This window comes from Pseudophryne corroboree, chromosome 6 (genome assembly GCF_028390025.1).
Source record: "Pseudophryne corroboree isolate aPseCor3 chromosome 6, aPseCor3.hap2, whole genome shotgun sequence".
Classification (NCBI taxonomy): Eukaryota; Metazoa; Chordata; class Amphibia; order Anura; family Myobatrachidae; genus Pseudophryne; species Pseudophryne corroboree.
The window spans coordinates 355,305,102-355,330,907 of record NC_086449.1 but is presented as its reverse complement, the minus strand read 5'-3'; the positions used below and the strand labels follow the sequence as shown (position 1 = coordinate 355,330,907).

At 48.3% G+C, this 25,806-nt stretch overlaps 1 protein-coding gene across 2 annotated transcripts in view; it reads right to left on the bottom strand.

Annotated features, from left to right (window-relative positions):
- LOC134932299 (very-long-chain 3-oxoacyl-CoA reductase-like) overlaps positions 1–25,806 on the bottom strand; it is a 163,940-nt gene that overhangs the window by 30,736 nt on the left and 107,398 nt on the right. For both annotated transcript variants that reach the window (XM_063926607.1, XM_063926606.1), the window contains one exon: positions 21,596–21,663. In XM_063926607.1, coding sequence (XP_063782677.1) covers positions 21,596–21,663 — 68 coding nt within the window. The remainder of the gene's footprint in view (positions 1–21,595; positions 21,664–25,806) is intronic.

Here is a 25,806-nt window from a genome sequence, read left to right as displayed (position 1 = left end):
CTCCTTAACAATAACCCGAATTAGTTAACAATAACTATGTACAAGTATTGCAGATAATCCGCACTTGGGATGGGCGCCCAGCATCCACTACGGACTCCGAGAAATAGAATTATCGGTAAGTAAATTCTTATTTTCTCTATCGTCCTAAGTGGATGCTGGGGTTCCTGAAAGGACCATGGGGATTATACCAAAGCTCCCAAACGGGCGGGAGAGTGCGGATGACTCTGCAGCACCGAATGAGAGAACTCCAGGTCCTCCTTTGCCAGGGTATCAAATTTGTAAAATTTTACAAACGTGTTCTCCCCCGACCACGTAGCTGCTCGGCAGAGTTGTAATGCCGAGACCCCTCGGGCAGCCGCCCAAGATGAGCCCACCTTCCTTGTGGAGTGGGCTTTTACAGTTTTAGGCTGTGGCAGGCCTGCCACAGAATGTGCAAGTTGAATTGTGTTACAAATCCAACGAGCAATCGACTGCTTAGAAGCAGGTGCGCCCAACTTGTTGGGTGCATACAATATAAACAGCGAGTCAGATTTTCTGACTCCAGCCGTCCTTGCAATGTATATTTTTAAGGCTCTGACAACGTCCAACAACTTGGAGTCCTCCAAGTCGCTAGTGGCCGCAGGCACCACAATAGGTTGGTTCAGATGAAATGCTGATACCACTTTAGGGAGAAAATGCGGACGAGTCCGCAATTCTGCCCTATCCGAATGGAAGATTAGATAAGGACTTTTATAAGATAAAGCCGCCAATTCAGATACTCTCCTGGCAGAGGCCAGGGCTAGTAACATAGTCACTTTCAATGTGAGATATTTCAAATCCACCTTTTTCAATGGTTCAAACCAATGGGATTTGAGGAAATCTAAAACTACATTTAGATCCCACGGTGCCACCGGAGGCACCACAGGAGGCTGTATATGCAGTACTCCCTTGACAAAAGTCTGGACCTCAGGGACAGAGGCCAATTCTTTTTGGAAGAATATTGACAGGGCCGAAATTTGAACCTTAATGGATCCCAATTTGAGACCCATAGATAATCCTGATTGCAGGAAATGTAGGAAACGACCCAGTTGGAATTCCTCCGTCGGAACCTTCCGATCCTCGCACCACGCTACATATTTTCGCCAAATGCGGTGATAATGTTTCACGGTGACTTCCTTCCGTGCCTTAATCAAGGTAGGAATGACTTCTTCTGGAATGCCTTTCCCTTTTAGGATCTGGCGTTCAACCGCCATGCCGTCAAACGCAGCCGCGGTAAGTCTTGAAAAAGACAGGGACCCTGCTGTAGCAGGTCCCTTCTCAGAGGTAGAGGCCACGGTTCGTCCGTGAGCATCTCTTGAAGTTCCGGATACCAAGTCCTTCTCGGCCAATCCGGAACCACTAGTATTGTTCTTACTCTTCTTTGCCGTATGATCTTCAATACCTTTGGTATGAGCGGCAGAGGAGGAAACACATACACTGACTGGTACACCCAAGGAGTTACCAGTGCGTCCACAGCTATTGCCTGTGGATCTCTTGACCTGGCGCAATATTTGTCCAGTTTCTTGTTGAGGCGAGACGCCATCATGTCTACAATTGGTCTTTCCCAACGGTCTATTAACATGTTGAAGACTTCTGGATGTAGACCCCACTCTCCCGGATGAAGATCGTGTCTGCTGAGGAAGTCTGCTTCCCAGTTGTCCACGCCCGGGATGAACACTGCTGACAGTGCTATCACGTGATTCTCCGCCCAGCGAAGAATCTTGGCAGCTTCTGCCATTGCACTCCTGCTTCTTGTGCCGCCCTGCCTGTTTACATGGGCGACCGCCGTGATGTTGTCCGACTGAATCAACACCGGCTTTCCTTGCAGGAGAAGTTCCGCCTGGCTTAGAGCATTGTAGATTGCTCTTAGTTCCAGAATGTTTATGTGAAGAGACTTTTCCAGACTCGTCCATACTCCCTGGAAGTTTCTTCCTTGTGTGACTGCTCCCCAGCCTCTCAGGCTGGCGTCCGTGGTCACCAGGATCCAATCCTGAATGCCGAATCTGCGGCCTTCTAATAGGTGAGCCTTCTGCAACCACCACAGAAGTGACACCCTTGTCTTTGGTGACAGGGTTATTCGCAGGTGCATCTGCAGATGCGACCCTGACCATTTGTCCAACAGATCCCTTTGGAATATTCTTGCATGGAATCTGCCGAATGGAATTGCTTCGTAAGAAGCCACCATTTTTCCCAGGACTCTTGTGCATTGATGTACTGACACTTTTCCTGGTTTTAGGAGGTTCCTGACCAGATCGGATAACTCCTTGGCTTTTTCCTCTGGAAGGAAAACCTTTTTCTGAACCGTGTCCAGAATCATTCCTAGGAACAGCAGACGAGTTGTCGGGATTAAATGGGATTTTGGAATATTCAGAATCCACCCGTGTTGTCTTAGCACCTCTTGAGATAGTGCTAAAGCTGTCTCCAGCTGTTCTCTGGACCTTGCCCTTATTAGGAGATCGTCCAAGTATGGGATAACTAATACGCCTTTTCTTCGAAGAAGAATCATCATCTCGGCCATTACCTTGGTAAAGACCCGAGGCGCCGTGGACAATCCGAACGGCAGCGTCTGAAACTGATAGTGACAGTTTTGAACAATGAACCTGAGGTACCCCTGGTGTGCGGGGTAAATCGGAACGTGTAGATACGCATCCTTGATGTCCAAGGATACCATAAAGTCCCCTTCTTCCAGGTTCGCTATCACTGCTCTGAGTGACTCCATCTTGAACTTGAACTTTTTTATGTAGAGGTTCAAGGACTTCAGATTTAGAATAGGCCTTACCGAGCCATCCGGCTTCGGTACCACAAATAGAGTGGAATAATACCCCTTTCCTTGTTGTAATAGGGGTACTTTGACTATCACCTGCTGAGCGTACAGCTTGTGAATGGCTTCCAACACCCTCTCCCTTTCGGAAGAGACGGTTGGTAAGGCAGACTTCAGGAAACGATGAGGAGGATCCGTCTCTAATTCCAACCTGTACCCCTGAGATATTCTCTGCAGGATCCAGGGGTCTACCTGCGAGTGAGCCCACTGCGCGCTGTAATTTTTGAGACGGCCCCCCACTGTCCCCGAGTCCGCTTGAGAGGCCCCAGCGTCATGCTGAGGTTTTTGCAGGAGCCGGGGAGGGCTTCTGTTCCTGGGAAGGAGCTGCCTGTTGGTGTCTCTTCCCTCTTCCTCTGCCTCGTGGCAGGTACGACAAGCCCTTTGCTCTCTTATTTTTGTAGGAGCGAAAAGGCTGCGGTTGAAAAGTCGGTGCCTTTCTCTGTTGGGGAGTGACTTGAGGTAAAAAAGTGGATTTCCCGGCAGTAGCCGTGGCCACCAAGTCTGATAGACCAACTCCAAATAACTCCTCCCCTTTATACGGCAAAACCTCCATGTGACGTTTTGAATCCGCATCGCCTGTCCACTGTCGTGTCCATAAGGCTCTTCTGGCTGAAATGGACATAGCACTCACCCGAGATGCCAGTGTGCAAATATCCCTCTGTGCATCACGCATATAGATAAATGCATCCTTTATTTGTTCTAACGACAGTAAAACATTGTCCCTATCTAGGGTATCAATATTTTCAATCAGGGATTCTGACCAAACTACTCCAGCACTGCACATCCAGGCAGTTGCTATAGCTGGTCGTAGTATAACACCTGCATGTGTGTATATATTCTTTTGAATAACTTCCATCTTTCTATCTGATGGATCCTTAAGTGCGGCCGTCTCAGGAGAGGGTAACGCCACTTGTTTGGATAAGCGTGTGAGCGCCTTGTCCACCTTAGGGGGTGTTTCCCAGCGCGCCCTAACCTCTGGCGGGAAAGGGTATAATGCCAATAACTTTTTTGAAATTATCAACTTTTTATCAGGAGCAACCCACGCTTCATCACACACGTCATTTAATTCTTCTGATTCAGGAAAAACTGTTTGTAGTTTTTTCACACCATACATAATACCCTGTTTTACGGTATCTGTAGTATCAGCTAAATGTAACGTCTCCTTCATTGCCAAAATCATATAACGTGTGGCCCTACTGGAAAATACGTTTGAATTTCTACCGTCGTCACTGGAATCAGTGCCCGTGTCTGGGTCTGTGTCGACCGACTGAGGCAAAGGGCGTTTTACAGCCCCTGACGATGTTTGAGGCGCCTGGACAGGCATTAATTGATTGTCCGGCCGCCTCATGTCCTCAACTGACTGTTTAAGGGAAGATAAACCATCACGTAATTCCACAAATAAAGGCATCCATTCTGGTGTCGACCCCCTGGGGGGTGACATCTGCATATTTGGCAATTGCTCCGCCTCCACACCAATATCGTCCTCATACATGTCGACACCACGTACCGACACACACCGCAAACTCACAGGGAATGCTCTAATGAAGACAGGACCCACTAGCCCTTTTGGGGAGACAGAGGGAGAGTCTGCCAGCACACACCACAAAGCGCTATATATACAAGGGATATCCTTATATTAAGTGCTCCCTTATAGCTGCTTTAATATATATATATATAGCCATTAATGTGCCCCCCCTCTCTGTTTTACCCTGTTTCTGTAGTGCAGTGCAGGGGAGAGACCTGGGAGCCGTTCTGACCAGCGGAGCTGTGACAGAAAATGGCGCCGTGTGCTGAGGAGATAGGCCCCGCCCCTTTTTCGGCGGGTTCTTCTCCCGCTATTTTTCCAGTCAGGCAGGGGTTAAATATCTCCATATAGCCCCTATGGGCTATATGTGAGGTATTTTTAGCCTTGTATAAGGTTTATATTTGCCTCTCAGAGCGCCCCCCCCCAGCGCTCTGCACCCTCAGTGACTGCCCAGTGAAGTGTGCTGAGAGGAAAATGGCGCACAGCTGCAGTGCTGTGCGCTACCTTATGAAGACTGAGGAGTCTTCAGCCGCCGGTTTCCGGACCTCTTCACGCTTCAGCATCTGCAAGGGGGTCGGCGGCGCGGCTCCGGGACCGGACTCCACGGCTGGGCCTGTGTTCGATCCCTCTGGAGCTAATGGTGTCCAGTAGCCAAGCAGCAAATCCACTCTGCATGCAGGTGAGTTTACTACTTTCCCCCTAAGTCCCACGTTGCAGTGATCCTGTTGCCAGCAGGACTCACTGTAAAGAAAAAAAAAAAACCTAAACTAAACTTTCTCTAAGCAGCTCTTTAGGAGAGCCACCTAGATTGCACCCTTCTCGTTCGGGCACAAAATCTAACTGGAGTCTGGAGGAGGGTCATAGGGGGAGGAGCCAGTGCACACCACCTGACCTAGTAAAGCTTTACTTTTTTGTGCCCTGTCTCCTGCGGAGCCGCTATTCCCCATGGTCCTTTCAGGAACCCCAGCATCCACTTAGGACGATAGAGAAATTTATATAATATAAGCACTAAGCAGCAGTACGGTAGGCCACGGCTGTACCTACCTCTGTGTCGACTCGTCACTCGTCGTCCATAAGTATAAGTAATACTATCCATCCATCTACATTATACCTGTGGTGTTTTTTTTTTTCTTTCTTCATACTAGTTTAGCAGTCTGCTGACACTGTCCACCAGGTCCGTTATACAGTATATTATATTTATATAATATAAGCACTAAGCAGCAGTACGGTAGGCCACGGCTGTACCTACCTCTGTGTCGACTCGTCGTCCATAAGTATAAGTAATACTATCCATCCATCTACATTATACCTGTGGTGTTTTTTTTTTCTTTCTTCATACTAGTTTAGCAGTCTGCTGACACTGTCCACCAGGTCCGTTATACAGTATATTATATTTATATATAAGCACTAAGCAGCAGTACGGTAGGCCACGGCTGTACCTACCTCTGTGTCGACTCATCACTCGTCGTCCATAAGTATAAGTAATACTATCCATCCATCTACATTGTATACCTGTGGTGGCTTTTACTTGTGCGCAAAATATGGAGAACAAAAATGTGGAGGTTAAAAAAATTGGGAAAGATCAAGATCCACTTCCACCTCGTGCTGAAGCTGCTGCCACTAGTCATGGCCGAGACGATGAAATGCCATCAACGTCGTCTGCCAAGGCCGATGCCCAATGTCATAGTACAGAGCATGTAAAATCCAAAACACAAAAGATCAGTAAAAAAAAAATCTAAATTAGAAGCGTAAACTTGCCAATATGCCATTTACGACACGGAGTGGCAAGGAACGGCTGAGGCCCTGGCCTATGTTCATGGCTAGTGGTTCAGCTTCACATGAGGATGGAAGCACTCATCCTCTCGCTAGAAAAAAGAAAAGACTTGCGGCAAAAGCACAGCAAAGAACTGTGCGTTCTTCGAAATCCCAAATCCCAAAGGAGAGTCCAATTGTGTCGGTTGCGATGCCTGACCTTCCCAACACTGGACGGGAAGAGCTTGCGCCTTCCACCATTTGCACGCCCCAAAAAAGTGTTGAAAGGAGCACCCGCAGTCCAGTTCCTGATAGTGAAATTGATATGGGTGTTGCTGGCACTGGGGAGGAAATTGACAAGGAGGATTCTGATGGTGAGGTGGTTTGTTTAAGTCAGGCACCCGGGGAGACACCTGTTGTCCATGGGAGGAATATGGCCATTGACATACCTGGTGAAAATACAAAAAAAATCAGCTCTTCAGTGTGGAAGTATTTCAACAGAAATGCGGACAACAGGTGTCAAGCCGTGTGTTGCCTTTGTCAAGCTGTAATAAGTAGGGGTAAGGACGTTAACCACCTCGGAACATCCTCCCTTATACGTCACCTGCAGCGCATTCATAATAAGTCAGTGACAAGTTCAAAAACTTTGGGCGACAGCGGAAGCAGTCCACTGACCAGTAAATCCCTTCCTCTTGTAACCAAGCTCGCGCAAACCACACCACCAACTCCCTCATTGTCAATTTCCTCCTTACCCAGGAAAGCCAATAGTCCTGCAGGCCATGTCACTGGCAAGTCTGACGAGTCCTCTCCTGCCTAGGATTCCTCCGATGCATCCTTGAGTGTAACGCCTACTGCTGCTGGCGCTGCTGTTGTTGCTGCTGGGAGTCGATCGTCATCCCAGAGGGGAAGTCGGAAGACCACTTGTACTACTTCCAGTAAGCAATTGACTGTCCAACAGTCCTTTGCGAGGAAGATGAAATATCACAGCAGTCATCCTGCTGCAAAGCGGATAACTCAGGCCTTGACAACTATATTGGTGTTAGACGTGCGTCCGGTATCCGCCGTTGGTTCACAGGGAACTAGACAATTTCTTGAGGCAGTGTGCCCCCGTTACCAAATACCATCTAGGTTCCACTTCTCTAGGCAGGCGATACCGAGAATGTACACGGACGTCAGAAAAAGACTCACCAATGTCCTAAAAAATGCAGTTGTACCCAATGTCCACTTAACCACGGACATGTGGACAAGTGGAGCAGGGCAGACTCAGGACTACATGACTGTGACAGCCCACTGGGTAGATGTATTGCCTCCCGCTGCAAGAACAGCAGCGGCAGCACCAGTAGCAGGATCTCGCAAACGCCAACTCGTTCCTAGGCAGGCTACGCTTTGTATCACCGCTTTCCAGAATACGCATACAGCTGAAAACCTCTTACGGCAACTGAGGAAGATCATTGCAGAATGGTTTACCCCAATTGGACTCTCGTGGGGATTTGTGACATCGGACAACGCCAGCAATATTGTGCGCGCATTACATCTGGGAAAATTGCAGCACGTCCTATGTTTTGCACATACCTTGAATTTGGTGGTGCAGAATTATTTAAAAAACGACAGGGGCGTGCAAGAGATGCTGTTGGTGGCCAGAAGAATTGCGGGCCACTTTCAGCGTGCAGGCATCGCGTGCAGAAGACTGGAGCACCACCAAAAAAAACTGAACCTGCCCTGCCATCATCTGAAGCAAGAGGTGGTAACGAGGTGGAATTCAACCCTCTATATGCTTCAGAGGATGGAGGAGCAGCAAAAGGCCATTCAAGCCTATACATCTGCCCACGATATAGGCAAAGGAGGTGGAATGCACCTGTCTCAAGCGCAGTAGAGAATGATTTCAACGTTGTGCAAGGTTCTGCTGCCCTTTGAACTTGCCACACGTGAAGTCAACTTCAGACACTGCCAGCCTGAGTCAGGTCATTCCCCTCATCAGGCTTTTGCAGAAGAAGCTGGAGGCATTGAAGGAGGAGCTAAAACAGAGCGATTCCGCTAGGCATGTGGGACTTGTGGATGGAGCCCTTCATTCGCTTAACCAGGATTCACGGGTGGTCAATCTGTTGAAATCAGAGCACTACATTTTGGCCACCGTGCTCGATCCTACGTTGGATCTCTCTTTCCGGCAGACTCAAGTCTGCAGAGGTTCAAAGAACTGCTGGTGAGAAAAGTGTCAAGTCAAGCAGAACGCGACCTGTCAACATCTCCTCCTTCACATTCTCCCGCAACTGGGGGTGCGAGGAAAAGGCTACGAATTCCGAGCCCACCCGCTGGCGGTGATGCAGGGCAGTCTGGAGCGACTGCTGATGCTGACATCTGGTCCGGACTGAAGGACCTGCCAACGATTACTGACATGTCGTCTACTGTCACTGCATATGATTCTCTCACCATTGAAAGAATGGTGGAGGATTATATGAGTGACCGCATCCAAGTAGGCACGTCAGACAGTCCGTACGTATACTGGCAGGAAAAAGAGGCAATTTGGAGGCCCTTGCACAAACTGGCTTTATTCTACCTAAGTTGCCCTCCGTCCAGTGTGTACTCCGAAAGAGTGTTTAGTGCCGCCGCTCACCTTGTCAGCAATCGGCGTACGAGGCTACTTCCAGAAAATGTGGAGAAGATGATGTTCATTAAAATGAATTATAATCAATTACTCCTTGGAGACATTCACCAGCAGCAATTGCCTCCAGAAAGTACACGGGGATCTGAGATGGTGGATTCCAGTGGGGACGAATTAATAATCTGTGAGGAGGGGGATGTACACAGTGAAAGGGGTGATGAATCGGACGATGATGATGAGGTGGACATCTTGCCTCTGTAGAGCCAGTTTGTGCAAGGAGAGATTGATTGCTTCTTTTTTGGTGGGGGCCCAAACCAACCAGTCATTTCAGTCATAGTCGTGTGGCAGACCCTGTCGCTGAAATTATGGGTTCGTTAAAGTGTGCATGTCCTGTTTATACAACATAAGGGTTGGTGGGAGGGCCCAAGGACAATTCCATCTTGCACCTCTTTTTTCTTTTTTTCTTCTTTGCGTCATGTGCTGTTTGGGGAGTATTTTTTGGAAGGGCCATCCTGCGTGACACTGCAGTGCCACTCCTAGATGGGCCAGGTGTTTGTGTCGGCCACTAGGGTCGCTTAGCTTACTCACACAGCTACCTCATTGCGCCTCTTTTTTTTCTTCTTTGCGTCATGTGCTGTTTGGGGAGTAGTTTTTGGAAGGGCCATCCTTCGTGACACTGCAGTGCCACTCCTAGATGGGCCAGGTGTTTGTGTCGGCCACTAGGGTCGCTTAGCTTACTCACAGCTACCTCATTGCGCCTCTTTTTTTTCTTCTTTGCGTCATGTGCTGTTTGGGGAGTAGTTTTTGGAAGGGCCATCCTGTGTGACACTGCAGTGCCACTCCTAGATGGGCCATGTGTTTGTGTCGGCCACTAGGGTCGCTTAGCTTACTCACACAGCTACCTCATTGCGCCTCTTTTTTTTCTTCTTTGCGTCATGTGCTGTTTGGGGAGTCGTTTTTGGAAGGGCCATCCTGCGTGACACTGCAGTGCCACTCCTAGATGGGCCAGGTGTTTGTGTTGGCCACTAGGGTCGCTTAGCTTACTCACACAGCTACCTCATTGCGCCTCTTTTTTTTCTTCTTTGCGTCATGTGCTGTTTGGGGAGTAGTTTTTGGAAGGGCCATCCTGCGTGACACTGCAGTGCCACTCCTAGATGGGCCAGGTGTTTGTGTCGGCCACTAGGATCGCTTAGCTTACTCACACAGCTACCTCATTGCGCCTCTTTTTTTTCTTCTTTGCGTCATGTGCTGTTTGGGGAGTAGTTTTTGGAAGGGCCATCCTGCGTGACACTGCAGTGCCACTCCTAGATGGGCCAGGTGTTTGTGTCGGCCACTTGGGTCGCTTAGCTTAGCCATACAGCGACCTCGGTGCAAATTTTAGGACTAAAAATAATATTGTGAGGTGTGAGGTGTTCAGAATATACTGAAAATGAGTGGAAATTATGGTTATTGAGGTTAATACTATGGGATCAAAATGACCCCCAAATTCTATGATTTAAGCTGTTTTTTAGGGTTTCTTGAAAAAAACACCCAAATCCGACAAAAAAAAAATCGGTGAGGTTTTGCCAAAACGCGTTCGAACCCAAAACACGGCCAAGGAACCGAACCCAAAACCAAAACACAAAACCCGAAAAATTTCAGGTGCACATCCCTAATGTGGACATCATCGTGCTGCTATATTATCATGTTTTGATGCTATATATATTTATTTTATTCATTACTATTAAATTTGTTTTATTGGGCTGCAATATATGCACTTTATTCTGTTCTACATCGGATATAACTGTGCTTTACTATATGCCCTTTATACTTTTTTCCTTTGTTGGTAAAAACTACATTGGAGATCCTCAGTGATAGGACCACATACAATAGTGGGTCTGTGACGATACTTCACTATTGATGCGTTTGGTTGTATGTATAGACACCATATTATTTTTTTGCAATTGTTCAAACCCTTGGGGTAGAGGTATTTTAGAGAGTTACCTCCGTATGTCTTTTACTTCATCAAGCTGCTATTGGTGTGCACTCTATACAGATTCTACACTCTTTTTCTGGTTTGCAAATAAAGGGGGTAATTCCAAGTTGATCGCAGCAGGAAATTTTTTAGCAGTTGGGCAAAACCATGTCCACTGCAGGTGTGGCATATATAACATGTGCAGAGAGAGTTAGATTTGGTGGGTTATTTTATTTCTGTGCAGAGTAAATACTGGCTGCTTTATTTTTACACTGCAAATTAGATTGCAGATTGAACACACCACACCCACATCTAACTCTCTCTGCACATGTTATATCTGCCTCCCCTGCAGTGCACATGGTTTTGCTCAATTGCTAACAGAATTCCTGCTGCGATCAACTTGGAATTACCCCCAAAGTTCATTAAGTTCAGAGGCGGCCATAGGTATAGGCAAACTAGGCAATTGCATATGGCATTTGATATGCCTAGGGGCATCAGCAGCTTCTGCTGATTAAAATGATATGCAGCATGCCTATATTCTGTGTGTAGCATTTCATATGCAGATAAAGCCACAGTCTCGCACAGTATATAGGCATGCTACATATCATTTTAATCAGCAGAAGCTGCTTGTGCATCCTAGCCACATAGCAATGCAAATAAGCTGCATTTTCATAAAAAAAGGTGCCCGACGTTAACATTGAGGCAAGATTTATGAGGACACATCTGTAGCCAAGCAGAGGCAGAGGTCACAGTGTTAGTGGCAGTGTGAGGGCTGTGTGCATGTGAGTGGGTTGGTTGTGCAGTAGTGTAAGGAGCATTATGTGTGTCATGTAAAAATGCATTAATAATGTGCAACATATGTGTAACGGGCACTATGTGTGTCATTATGTGTATAAGGGCATTAATAATGTGCGGCATATGTGTAACAGGGTACTACTATATGTGTGTCATTATGTGTATAGGGGCACTAATAATGTGCAGCAAATGTGCAGGGGGCACTATGTGTGTCATTATGTGTATAAGGGCATTAATAATGTGCGGCATATGTGTAAGGGACATTATGTGGAAAAGGGCATTAATAAAGGTTGTCATAATGTGTAGGGCACATTATGTTTATAAGGACCTTAATAATGTGTTTCATATGTGTAAGGGGCATTACTCTGTAGCATTATGTGTATAAGGTGCTCTACTATGTGGCGTTGCATATAGAAAGGGCACTACTATGTCATCTAATGTGAATAAAGAGCAATAGGGTGTGGTGTAATGTGAATAAGGAGCAATTCAGTGTGATGAAATGTGAATAAGGGCCTCTAATGTGAGGAGTAACGTTTATAAGGTAAAATGATACTACTGTGGGATGTAATATGAATTATGGACACTATTGCATGATCAAATGTGAATAAAGTACAGTACTGTGTGGCGTAATTGGAATTGGGGGTACTATTGTGTGGCCATGCCCATTTGCCAGCAAAAACACACCCATTTTTGGTCTGAGCACCAAATGTGCGAACTGCTCCTTTTTAAAATATAGGTGGTACAAACACCAAAATAAGGACTGCTATGGGTGAGGGGTGATGGTGCTGGGAAAGAGGTGTAAGGTCAGAGGCAGAACCAGTGGTGGTACTAGGGGGCACCAGCCAAAATCTTGCCTAGGGCATCATACTGGTTAAGGCCGGCTCTGATTAAGTTACTCGCATATTCAGCACCTAATTCAGACCTGATCACTTGCTAGGGTTCTTTGCAGTCCAGCGTTCGCATAGTCGCCGCCCACCGGGAAGTGTATTTTAGCTATGCAAGTGTGCGATCGCATGCGCAGCCAAGCGGTACAAAAAGAGTTTGTGCAGTTTCTAAGTAGCCCAGGACTTACTCAGCCGCTGCGATCACTTCAGCCTGTCCGGGACCGGAATTGACATCAGACACCTGCCCTGAAAACACTTGGGAACGCCGGCGTTTTTCCAACCACTCCCTGAAAACGGTCAATTGCCACCCACAAATACCTTCTTCCAGTCAATATCCTTGCGAACGGCCATGCGAATGGATTCTTCGTACAAACTCATCACTGAGCGGCAATCCACTTTGTACCCGTGCAACGCGCCTGTTCATTGCGATGCATACGCATGCGCGGTTCTGACCTGAAAGCAGCGGTGCAAAAAACGCTAGCGAATTATCAGGTCTGAATTAGGCCCCATATGCCGCACAGGGGATGAGACCTTACAGGGGTGGGCTATTTGCTGGCGACAGGTCATGCGCATTAGACCAGGGTGTGCATTCGCGGCGCAAGCTCTAAGTCATGCGGTTGATAACAGGGCCCCCATGACCAGAATAAGACCCAGAGCCCGGCGGCAAGCAATCCTGGAATCCAGGCACAGGGGATTGAGAAATCCAATAGCTGTTCCTAGGCCAGAGGCAGTCGTTAATAGTTAGGCCCAAGGTTGCTGATAGGTAAGCCCCAGGGGTGGGATTTTACAGCAGGCAAGCGGAAGGGGCCTCCGCATGGCCATTCCTGGGGCATATGGGACCTGCAGCAAGTGGAGGGATCTGCATTTTGGTTGGGCAGCATTTGCAGGCAGTGGGTATGGACTAGAGAGGCCTTGCCAGAGGTGGAGCTAGTGGCAGGGCAGCCCATGGCAAAAGCACAGTGCCTTGACAGGAATGACCTTGGTAAGATTATGTTGTTAGTCCCCATCATGTCGGCCCAGGAGGTCATAGCTTGGTTAACAGGGCAGTGGGGCAGTGTGCGCATAATATGGTCATAATCATCGCAAGGGTAGCTTGGTGAGGAATCAAAGGGGGTCTGGAGCAAAGGTAAATGCTGCCATCAGTAAGTCGGTCACAGCCAGCGGAGGAAGCACCAGCAGCACAGCAGTGCAGTGGTCGGTGCATGAGCAAGGGAGTACAACGGTCCATCAAAGGCCTGGGCATATTCTTCAATGCCCTTCAGGATGTCCTGAAAGGCTGCGATTAGTTGGGGTAATTCCAAGTTGATCGCAGCAGGACATTTTTTAGCAGTTGGGCAAAACCATGTGCACTGCAGGGGGTGGGGGTGGGGGGGCAGATAAAACATTTGCAGAGAGAGTTAGATTTGGGTGGGTTATTTTGTTTCTGTGCAGGGTAAATACTGCCTGTTTTATTTTTACACTGCAATTTAGATTGCAGATTTAACTCACCACACCCAAATTTAACTCTCTCTGCACATGTTATATCTGCCTCCCCTGCAGTGCACATGGTTTTGCCCAACTGCCAAAAAATGTCCTGCTGCGATCAACTTGGAATTACCCCCAGTATCCGTAGGGTGGGGGCTTTGGTCCCAGGTCACTGGGTCCTCTTGTGGCGGGGAGGGAGCGGTGCACAAGGCATGATAAGTAGGGGATTGTCAGAATGCCCTGCATATTCACTAATAGGTGACCACACCCCTGGTTCCAGCAATAATACGGCATAGGCCATACAGGTTGCGCGCCAGGTGAGGGTGCTGTGCAGATGGTAGCTGGTCCCAAATGGTAAGGGGCGTAGTTACGTACCTACAAGGTTGGGACGGGCACGCCCCAGGTGGTTTCAGCGTTGAGAAACCTTTTTATGTGCACCACTCCCCTTTCCTTGCCCTGCTATTGTTCTCTTGTGATTGTGTTATGGAAATAAAGCTGTGACCGATTCTTATTGACCAACTTACGTGGTCTCATCTCAGTTATTGTTTGACAACAAGGCAGGTCGCCGGTAAGTCGGCCTCGCCATCCTTAAGGGAGTGAAGGTGCTGAGAACTGGTGCCGCAGCCGGGTAAGGGGGAGGGGCACCAGGCAGCCCGCGGGCCAACAGCAAGTATCCAGGGGGGAAGGGGGAGGTTGCCCGTGGGTAAGCTGGTCCCCCTTGCAGCACCTGGCTGGTCTTGCCGGTTAGTAGAATTTAGCAAGGCTATTTGCTGGGGAAGGGAGGCAGCGAATTTATATAGCAGATGTCTGGAGGGGAGAGAGCCCTCTTACCTCGCTGCCCCAGCCAGGACACCCACCCACCCACCCCTCTGAACAAAAAGGAGGGGTGCTAGCCAGGCGTAAGGCCAGAGAAGCAGGCAGTTGTGGTAAATGTATACATTTTTATGATTGTGTAATCACATGTAATATGGTAACAGTGTGCTTTGCATATATGTTTTTAAAAAAATGAATGAACAAACAATGGAAACGAAAAACATATTAAAAACGAAAAAAAAAATATTTTCGGAACTTGTATTCCTTATTGAAGTTAATGTTAAAAGATATTTTCTTGTCATAGTATGTACGCGGGGAGGGAGCACAAGGTATGAAAAGTAGGGGGTTGTCAGAATGCCTCGCATATTCACCAATAGGTGGCCGCACGCCTGGTTCCAGCAATAATGCGGCATGGGCCATATGGGTTGCGCAGCAGGTGAGGGTGTTGTGCAGATGGTAGCTGGTCCCAAATGGTAGGGAGCGTGGTCACGTACCTACAAGGTTGGGACTGGCATGCCCCAGGTGGTTTCAGCGTTGAAAGGCCTTTTTATAGCACCACTCCCCTTTCCTTGCCCTGCGACTGTTTTGTTGTGATTGTGTTATGGAAATAAAGCTGTGACCAATTGCCCAATTTACGTGGTCTCGTCTCAGTTATTGGTTGCCAACAAGGCGGATCGCCGGTAAGTCGGCCCTTTCCAGCCTTACATTGTATTTAGGTCCAAAGTTTGCACTAATCCAAAGCATACAGATACTTGCTTCAATTGTCTAACTTTCTGTAGACAGAGAAATGCCAATGGATTGACTCCTGTGGTCTAGAGCAAATTGAGCACAGGGCTTGAATGCAGGGCCTGCGATATCAGTAGGTGAATCTAGACAGATGCCCAGGGCACCGGTATATGAGATAACCTCAAACATTGTAAGAATTGTATTGATTGTCATTGCCAATGGCATATCTACTGTATAATGGGAGCAGAATGTGGTGCATTCAGGCCCCTGGGTCCACGGGGGCCCACACCGCACACCCTGCACCCATTTCTTCAATACTTACCCCTCCAGCGACCCGCAGTGACGGCAGTAGCACTGCACAAATCACATTTTCCTGGCATTTTGCACATGCGCAGTAGGAAAATCACCAGGTAACTGACCACTGTTCCATTTTCCCAGAGACCTTCACATGCGCACTTGAATCTGGTACAGCGCTATGGTCTACTAGTGAACCTAGTGCCCAGCGTCTACTGCACTGCTGGCTAGACAGGAGGGGACCCAGATGTAGATTGCACACAAGCCCCCTCCTCTCTTGATACACCCCTGGTCATTGCAGTGCCCCCACACTGAGCACCAGCAGCTGACATGTACGTGCAGAAGCTGACAGCTTCTTATCCACTAAGTTGCACGCAGTTGCACCTTCATGCTTACCATGGGCTGTGGGTGTGGCTATAATGACACAACCCATACCCAAACTCCCAAGAATATAAGATGCCACTCTGTCTTCAATTCACACATGACAGGGTAGCACGGAGGGCCCAGATCAACATACCAGCTGGTTTCACCAACCGACGGTCATCCCTGTTCTTTGACTGACTGGCCTGTATGCCAATCAGAACCTGGGGGCAGAGCTTTGCGGGTGTCAGGAGGCAGAGCAATGCTCAGTGTCCCGGCACCAAGTTAAAAAAATTAAATAAAATTAGTTTATGCCATGCCATCGATGGAGGGAAACCATCTGGTTCTTCCCAGGGCCGGATTAACAATGGGGCGGATGGTGCTGCAGCTCCAGGCCCCCCATTGAAAATAGGCCCACAAGACCCCAAACCGGCTGGGCAAAGTTCAGACGACAGAAGTCTGAAACTCTGCTGGCGAGGGTCAGTCCTCAATACCTCTGAGGCTCTACCCCCGAATCCATCCATAGCACCGCCCCCTGACCTATCCTCACAATCAGAGTCGGGCTGGGCTGTTGGTTAATCCCAGGTGTGCCCCCTGCTCTGTAACTCCTCCCACTATAATCAGGGGCGTGGCCAAGGCAGGGTCGGGCTGGTGACAAGCTGTATACGGTAGGTACTCACTATTTCAGCTGCTGAAGCTGTGCTGCGCTCTGCTGTAACGCTGATGAGATTCCTGATCAGTGCAGGAACTCCTCAGCAGCATCCCCCCCCCCCCCACACACACACACACACACACACACACACACACACACCAGCAACTACCCGGGCAGCAGACTGAAGAATGATATTGCAGCCAGGAGCTCAACGCAGGGGAGATGGTTAGTCACCTGTCAGTGTGTCACGCACACTATATATGTGCATAGTACTGTACAGGATAATTACTTTTATAAGCGTGATTTCCCCTCACCAAAACCTACAAGTTCAATCTTTAGCAAGCACCTCCTGTAACACCCTCCCTGCTCTGTTGCAGTATGTATAGTTATCTATACTATGTATACAACATGTACTCTGCATATATATGTATATTATGTATGTGTATTGTATGTGTGTGCTTTATGCAGAAATATATACAATAATATATATACTATACGCTATATATGCATGCAGGGATGGTATCAGGATCCTGGCGTTTGGGATGGCAGCGGTCAGAATACCGACAACATCACCCCTACGTGCCAAATCCTGACACTTGGAAGGTAAGTATACTAACCCTCATCTACTCCCCAACCTAACCCTCCCTTCCCGCAGCCTGACCCTAACTTTACTCGGTGATGCCTAAACCACACACACCCCCCACACACACCTGTAGCCTAAAGCTAACCTTTCCACCCCCGTAGCCTAACCCTTCTTGGTGGTGTCTAACCCCCCTCCCCACAACTAACACTCCCCCTGCAGCCTAATATTAACCCTCCCACAGCCTAAACATATCCCCCCATCTCCTACGGCGGCACACTTACGTTCGGGAGCTAGCAGTCGGGATTCCAGTGCCGGCATTTTTATCCATGTGGGGATCCCGCACCAGCATTCTGACCACTGTTAGTATTCTCATCTCATGCATGCATACTATGTATAGTGTGTGTGTGTGTGTGTGTGTGTGTGTGTGTGTGTGTGTGTGTGTGTATATATATAATTTTTATTTTTTATTGCTATGTGTATGCATTACTGTTCTATGGCCCTCATTCCAAGTTGATCGCTCGCTAGCTACTTTTTGCAGCCATGCAGACGCATAGTCACCGCCCACAGGGAAGTGTATTTTTAATTTGCAAGTGTGCGATCGCCTGTGCAGCAGAGCGGTACAAAAACATTTTTTGCAGTTTCTGAGTAGGTCTGAACTTACTCAGCGCTTGCGATCACTTCAGCCTGTCCGGTCCCGGAATTTATTTATTTATTTATTAACAGTTTCTTATATAGTGCAGCATATTTTGTTGCGCTTTACAATTAGAACAACAGTAATAGAACAAAACTGGGTAAAAACAGACAGACATAGAGGTAGGAAGGCCCTGCTCGGAATTGACGTCAGACACCCACCCTGCAAACGCCTGCATTTTCCCTACCACTCCCAGAAGGTGTCAGTTGACACCCATAAACTCCCTTTGTCATCTCCTTGCGATCAGTTGTGCGAATGGATTCGTCGCTAGAAGCATTGCCCAGCAACAATGATGTTTGTACCCATACAACGCGCATGCGCAATGCGGTGCACATGCATGCACAGTAGTACCCTGATCGCTGCGTTGCGAAATTCGGCAGCGTGCGATCAACTCGGAATGACCCCCTACATACAGATGCGTCCGTGTACATTGATGCTTGCAGCACAGCTACAGTATGTACAGGGTGCCAGCCAGGGTTGGATTAATAATGGGGCAAATGTAGCTTCAACCCCTGCTGGAGACAGGAGAAAAAAAATCCAGCTGCCAGCGGGTACTTGAGGTCCCGCTCACTCGCACCGCAACTAATCTCTCCCCCTGCCATCCAGCAAAAATTAACCGGCAACACTGTTAAAATTGGTGGTGCAGTAGAAGGCTTCATACGCCCTCCATGCGCCTCACAGTCACCAGGCTCCTCCTCATGAAGTGTGATGCCACACCACCAGTGCACCAGCGGCAGTTGAGCTGTGCTTACCCTCTGCTCTGTGAAGGCGGCCCGCGTGATTGTGACAGGGCTGCTTGTTATCAGGCGAGAGCCTGAGCTGTGCAGTCAAACTAAAAGTACCAGCCCTGGTGCAGTGGGAACTAGCTCTGACATCTCAGGCCCCTGCTCCAGCAGCAGAGAAGAGTTTTGGGAGAGCACGGAGCCGCTGCTTTGGCCCCTGTCTCAACTCCCTACCCCTCCCAGGTGAGAAGGCAATCTCTGCGATTGCAAGCTCTGTGGGCAAGGAACCTGCACACTTAAATCTGAATTTTGCATCATATTATCTGATATTGGGGATGTGTGATACGTACTAGGTGGCAAGTTGTAAGTGAGGTCTCTCTGAAGGTACCTGTGTAGTGGAATAACAAGCTCTAGTTGGGGAGAGAGCGACATGTGATTGTCAGCTATTAAAACAAGTATCAGGGCGACCTTGGATTATGCTACTGTTAGATAAGATTGTAAACCGATGGACAAAAGTGTAGAAGGTTTATGGCACATGTGTTAGATTGTAAATCCTGGGTGATATTACTAGGTATGTGTGATGACATGTACAGTATTTGATTGTAAGCTCTGGGGATGTTGAAGGCTCAGTATCTGTGAGATATGTGTGTAAGATTGTGAGATCTGCGGACAAGCGCCCAGTATCTGTGTGATACATGTGTTAGGTAGTGAGCTCTGTAGGTAGAGAGGTATCTGTGTATAATATGCGTGAATGAAAGCTTAGTATAATGCATGCCGCCTCTCCTAACTGCTGGTTACTTCCTCCCACTCCTACCTCCAAGATTTCTCACGTGCTGCTCCCTTTCTTTGGAATTCTCTACCTCTCCCCCTAAGACTCTCCACCTCTCTACAAAACTTCAAACGGGCTCTCAAGACCCACTTCTTCACCAAACCCAGCCAAATCTCCTCCTAACCCTCTTGTCTATGCTCACTGTCTACCCCTTCTGTGTCACCCCGGTCTGTTAGCCCCTCACCTTAGAATGTAAGCTTTCACGAGCAGGGCCCTCTTCCATCGTGCTTTTTCCTCTCTAACGTAAACCACCTTCTACTTCATACTTCCTTCGACGGCACTAAATCCCCCAATTCTCTGCCACCCTGATACTTATTTCAGTGTCGTCTGCTGAAGAAGCTATGTTTATATACCCTGTACTTGCCCTACATTATATTGTCTTCCAGTAAAAGTCACTGTTTTCTTGTTTTGCCTATTTGTTTATGTACTCTGTAATTGGGCGCTGTGGATCCCTTGTGGCACCATATAAATAAAGGATAATAATAATAATCAGGGACGACCTGCTGGCTGCTGCTATTCAGGGACAGGCAGTCTGTGTCTTGTAGCCAGAGAAATGAGACTAAGGTTTTCGAGGAAGGCGTTAGTCACACTCCATGGCAAAGGCCACACCCCCTGTGCAGACCACCCCCCCCCCCCCCCCAACCCCCCACCCCCCACACACACACATAACTAGTCACACCTCCATGGCAATAGTCACATCATCTGCTGCAGCACACAATAGGCCCTTCACAAATGTCAGCTCCAGGCCAATGTGGACCTTAATCTGGCACTGGTTCTCCCCCATCGATGGCAAAAGCATTCAACATTGGCCATAAACCATTGATGATTAAGAGTCACTGATGGTCAATGGCCATCCCTAGTGCAGATAGAGGTGAGGGAAGGAGGAAATCATTTTTGCACATATTCCTTAAAGTCTTATATCCAGAGACAAAAAAAAACACACAATGCTGGTGCTATAAATAAGCTTTTAACTGATGTCTGTAGCAGGTACAGTCACAGAATATATAATTCCATAAATCTCATTACATAAATCATACTGTAAAGTTTTAATATTAAGGTTAGTGTTCCATTATAAATAAGGACTATCCGAATCGGATTAATAATGTATGGAGGTAGGGCTGATTTTCTATTGTCGCTTATCACAGTGATAGAAAACCATCGATCGCCCTTATATAACAATAAAATATTGGCAGTGGCAGTGATATGCAGCTGCCTCGATACGACTGGCCCTGAGATAATTCTGTTCCTGAGCAGTGAGGCTTAACTTACCACGTACCCGGAGTTATGCTATTGAGTGTCCAGACAAGCCAGTTCACTTTGTCAAGAAAATATATTTCAAAATAGATTAAAAAAAACTATAAATATATATAAATATAATGGAAAATATTTTATTTAAATAAAGCATTAATTATTTTTTTCCTCCTGAGATGGTGATTACAGAAGAAGGATTGCCGCAGTACATGTACTGTCAGTTTCTAGTTAAAAAGTCTTCCCGTAAGCTGATCAGATGGAACCTAACAAATCTTTGTCACTTGCAGGGTTTACGTCCTGTGACTGCACCGCTGTGGTTTACAATAACCTCTATATAGATAGGGCAATACCCTACATACAGAAAAAACACCCCGTTTTGCAGGGAGGCAGAGAATTTGGCTGCTTGATGAAGTCTTGCAAACAATAAACACAGAGGAGCATGCTCATGGCATACTTGCCAACTCTCCCTGATTGTCAGGGAGACTGGCTGAAATAGTTGCAATCTCCCTGACTCCCTGAAGAGTCTATAAATCTCCCTGATTGCACCTTACACCACTGTGTAGCTGTTAGATTCTTAGGGGGAAAAAGGATTTAGATATATGTACATTCAAAAGACACCATCAGTGCCGTTTCCCTGCATTGGTTATAAGGCACAGATGATCTCTACGGCTACATGCATTTTTAAATAAGGTTTCTCGGGGCCACTTATATGGAACCTCATGTAAAACACAATACACAAGCAATCCCAGGAAAATATCAGTGTCTTTTCAGTAGATCTTGACTTTTTCAAAAGTAGGCAAGTATGGCTCATAGTTTGAGGTTAATAGCATCGTATTACAGCATGAAATGGGATAGAATTTACCTTATCAAGATCAGGGACGTCTAGAAATTTAGCAGGAAGGTCATATTGCTTCATGCCTACATTGTTTACTGTAAAACAAAACAATCTTCTAATAAATGTAACATATTAATGATTAACATTAATAATTCTGCACATAATCTATGATTATAAACTTTTCTGTATCTAGCAAATGTCAGCAGGAGCAAAGTGTAATGTATGTACTATATAATTACAATTTAGCATATGGATTCTGATATTTCAGCTTGCATACCATGGGGTACATTTACTAAGGTGGGAGATTTTTAGAACTGGTGATGTTGCCCATGGCAACCAATCAGATTCTACTTACCATTTATCTAGCTGCTTCTAGCAGATAATAGATATAATCTGATTGGTTGCTATGGGCAACATCACCAGTTCTAAAAATCTCCCACCTTAGTAAATGTACCCCCAGGCCCGGCGCTAGCCACTCAGCAAGGGATGCAGTGCAGGTAGGCGCCGGGCAGGAGAGGCGCCTTCACTACTCTGCATCCCAGCTGAAGCGCCGTCCTGTCCCCCCTGCTGCTGCTGCGCCTGCCCTGTCACACTGACAGGCAGCCGCAGCAGCGCCGGCATCATGACTCCTTCTCCTCTGTCCCCTGTGACAGGGAGAGAGAGGAGTGTTTTCTGTCGGACGAAAGGGGGCGGAGCTACACGGAGCAAGGGGCGGAGCTACACGGAGCAAGGGGCGGAGCTACACGGACCAAGGGGGCGGAGCTACACGGACCAGGCTAGCAGACAGTGGAAGATCTGGCCAGCAAGATTGTGGTAAGAGTGTAAAGAGTGTGAAAGAGAAAGTGTGTGTGTGTGTGTGTGTGTGTGTGTGTGTGTGTGTGTGTGTGTATATGTATGTGTGTTTGTATTTAAAAAGTGGATGCTGTCCGCCGTAATGTGTAAAAAAGGGGGAGCTGTCCGCCGTAATGTGTAAAAAGGGGGGCGCTGTCCGCCGTAATGTGTAAAAAGGGGACCGCTGTCCGCCGTAATGTGTAAAAAGGGGACTCTGTCCGCCGTAATGTGTAAAAAGGGAGGCGCTGTCCGCCGTAATGTGTAAAAAGTGGATGCAGTCCGCCGTAATGTGTAAAAAGGGGGGCGCTGTCCGCCGTAATGTGTAAAAAGGGGGGCGCTGTCCGCCGTAATGTGTAAAAAGGGGACTCTGTCCGCCATAATGTGTAAAAAGGGAGGCGCTGTCCGCCGTAATGTGAAAAAAGGGTAGCGCTGTCCGCCGTAATGTGTAAAAAGGGGAGCGCTGTCCGCCGTAATGTGTAAAAAGGAGGCGCTGTCTGCCGTAATGTGTAAAAAGGGGAGCGCTGTCCGCCGTAATGTGTAAAAAACGGAATCTGTCGGCCGTAATGTGTAAAAGGGGCTCTACCTGGTGTAGTGGCGCTACTGTGCGGCATAGTTTGAATAATGGAGACTACTATAATATGTAATATGAATTGGTATTATTTTGTGGCCACACCCCTTCCCCGCGAAACCACGCCCCTATATTTTTTGTGCGCGCCTGCGGCGCGCACTGCCCCTATTTTACATGCAGGTGTGTGTGTGTGTGTGTGTGTGTGGGGGGGAGGGTGCCGAGTGTGGGCAGAGAGTTCACATCCATAGGCTTACACGGATCTCCTGCAGCTCAGGGGCCCAAGAGGCCATGGTAACCCCCCCGCCCTACATGTAAAGTATGGGAGGGCGCAAATTTATATTTTGCAGGAGGGCGCCGAACACCCTAGCACCGGCCCTGTGTACCCCCATGTCTTCAGTTATTTTATATCCTCACAACCTGGACGTACTGGGCCTGATTTAGATGTGGTTGGAGACGGAGTTACTATTGCTGCTGCTCACGTAGAAACATCAGTGTCACGCCTCTTGCTTGCATTACTGATCCGAGCAGAGTCTTAGGACCCAGTATCGGATCATCTAGGACCCAGTATCGTCTGCCTGCGTGACCAAGCCGCCACAGGTCCTACCAACAGGCAAGGAAAGCTCCGCCCACTGACGGAAATCCTGGCTTCGTCCCTCCCATGCAACAGCGACGACACCCTCCCTGCCCTCAAATGGCACCAGCCTGTAAACCACTGACAGCCTGATACCATACTGTGTCCGCCATCGCATACTTGTACTGCACATGCACAATACAGTCTGGCGCATTCGCAAATTACCAAACATCGATACTTTGCTACAAGAATGTTGGAACCTAAATCAGGCCCTTTATGCAGAATACATTGGACAGAAATGTAAATATAGGAGTCAGAGGGAGTAATTCAGAATTGCATTCAATGCAACAGATCTCGTGCAAACTATCCATAGATGGGGCTGACCTATGCAACTTAGAGTAATTACAGGCAATTAACACTCGTACAGGTCTCATTTATATTTACACGTGACACTCAGTGCGTGCAACTCGGTGGCAATGGAGTGTTCACATGTTAAAAAAAAGTTTGATGTGGGCACCAAGGATAGGGCTGATGAAGATGCATGTGCAGGGGCGTAGGCCAGGGAGGGCGGTTCCGGTGGATCTCGAGCTCGAGGCGCCCAAGACGGTACAGTGCGCCGCAGCTCGACTCCACCGGAACCTCCGCCTGGCCGCAAGCAGCTTGCTGCCACAGCTGTCAGTCACTGACAGCTGGAAGCCCGAGCTGCATCACATCTCTCCCTCCCCTCCGGTCCGTGACTTGCATGTGACGTTACGCGTCACACGGACGGGCGGAGACGCGGCCAGCAGGAGTCGGGAAGCAGGAGCGGGGCAGGTGAGTACATTTTTGTGTGTGCGTTTGCGGGTGCTACCAGGGGGCACTGCTACAGGGGGCACAATTACTCTGGGCACACCTACTGGGGGCACAGCTACAGGGGGCAAATCTACAGGGGCACATCTACTGGGGGCAAATCTACAGGGGGCACAATAACTCCGGGCACATCTACAGGGGGCAAATCTACAGGGGGCACAACTACTGAGGGCAAATCTACAGGGGGCACAAACCAGGGTGCAGAATTACTCTGGGCACAGCTACAGGGGGCACACCTATTGGGGCACATCTACTGGGGGCAAATCTACAGGGGGCACGACTACTCCAAGCACAGCTACAGGGGGCAAATCTACAGGGGGCAAATCTACAGGGGGGCACTAACCATGGTGCACAATTACTCTGGGCACAGCTACAGGAGGCACAGCTACAGGGGGCACAGCTACTGGGGGCAAATATACAGGGGGCACAACTACTGGGGGCAAATCTACAGGGGGCACAACTACTGGGTCCATAACTACAGGGGGCATAACTGTGGCCACGCCCCTTCCCTATGAATCCACGCTCCTATTTCTCTGACGTCCTAGTGGATGCTGGGAACTCCGTAAGAACCATGGGGGATAGCGGCTCCGCAGGAGACTGGGCACAAAAGTAAAGCTTTAGGACTACCTGGTGTGCACTGGCTCCTCCCCCTATGACCCTCCTCCAAGCCTCAGTTAGATTTTTGTGCCCGGCCGAGAAGGGTGCACACTAGGGGCTCTCCTGAGCTTCTTAGTGAAAGTTTAGTTTTAGGTTTTTTATTTTCAGTGAGACCTGCTGGCAACAGGCTCACTGCATCGAGGGACTAAGCGGAGAAGAAGCGAACCTACCTGCTTGCAGCCAGCTTGGGCTTCTTAGGCTACTGGACACCATTAGCTCCAGAGGGACAGAACACAGGCCCAGCCTCGGAGTCCGGTCCCAGAGCCACGCCACCGGCCCCCTTACAGAGCCAGAAGCAAGAAGAGGTCCGGAAAAATCGGCGGCAGAAGACATCAGTCTTCAACAAGGTAGCGCACAGCACTGCAGCTGTGCGCCATTGTTACTCAGGCACACTTCACACTCCGGTCACTGAGGGTGCAGGGCGCTAGGGGGGGGCGCCCTGAGCAGCAATGTAAACACCTTGGCTGGCGAAAATACACCACATATAACCCCCAGGGCTATATGGATGTATTTTAACCCCTGCCAGAATTCACCAAAAAGCGGGAGAAAAGGCCGCCGAGAAGGGGGCGGAGCCTATCTCCTCAGCACACGGGCGCCATTTTCCATCACAGCTCCGCTGGAAGGACGTCTCCCTGACTCTCCCCTGCAGTCCTGCACTACAGAAAAGGGTAAAAAAAAGAGAGGGGGGCACTAATTTGGCGCAGTTTTGATAATAACAGCAGCTATAAAGGGAAAAGCACGTTATATAGTGATATTCCTGTC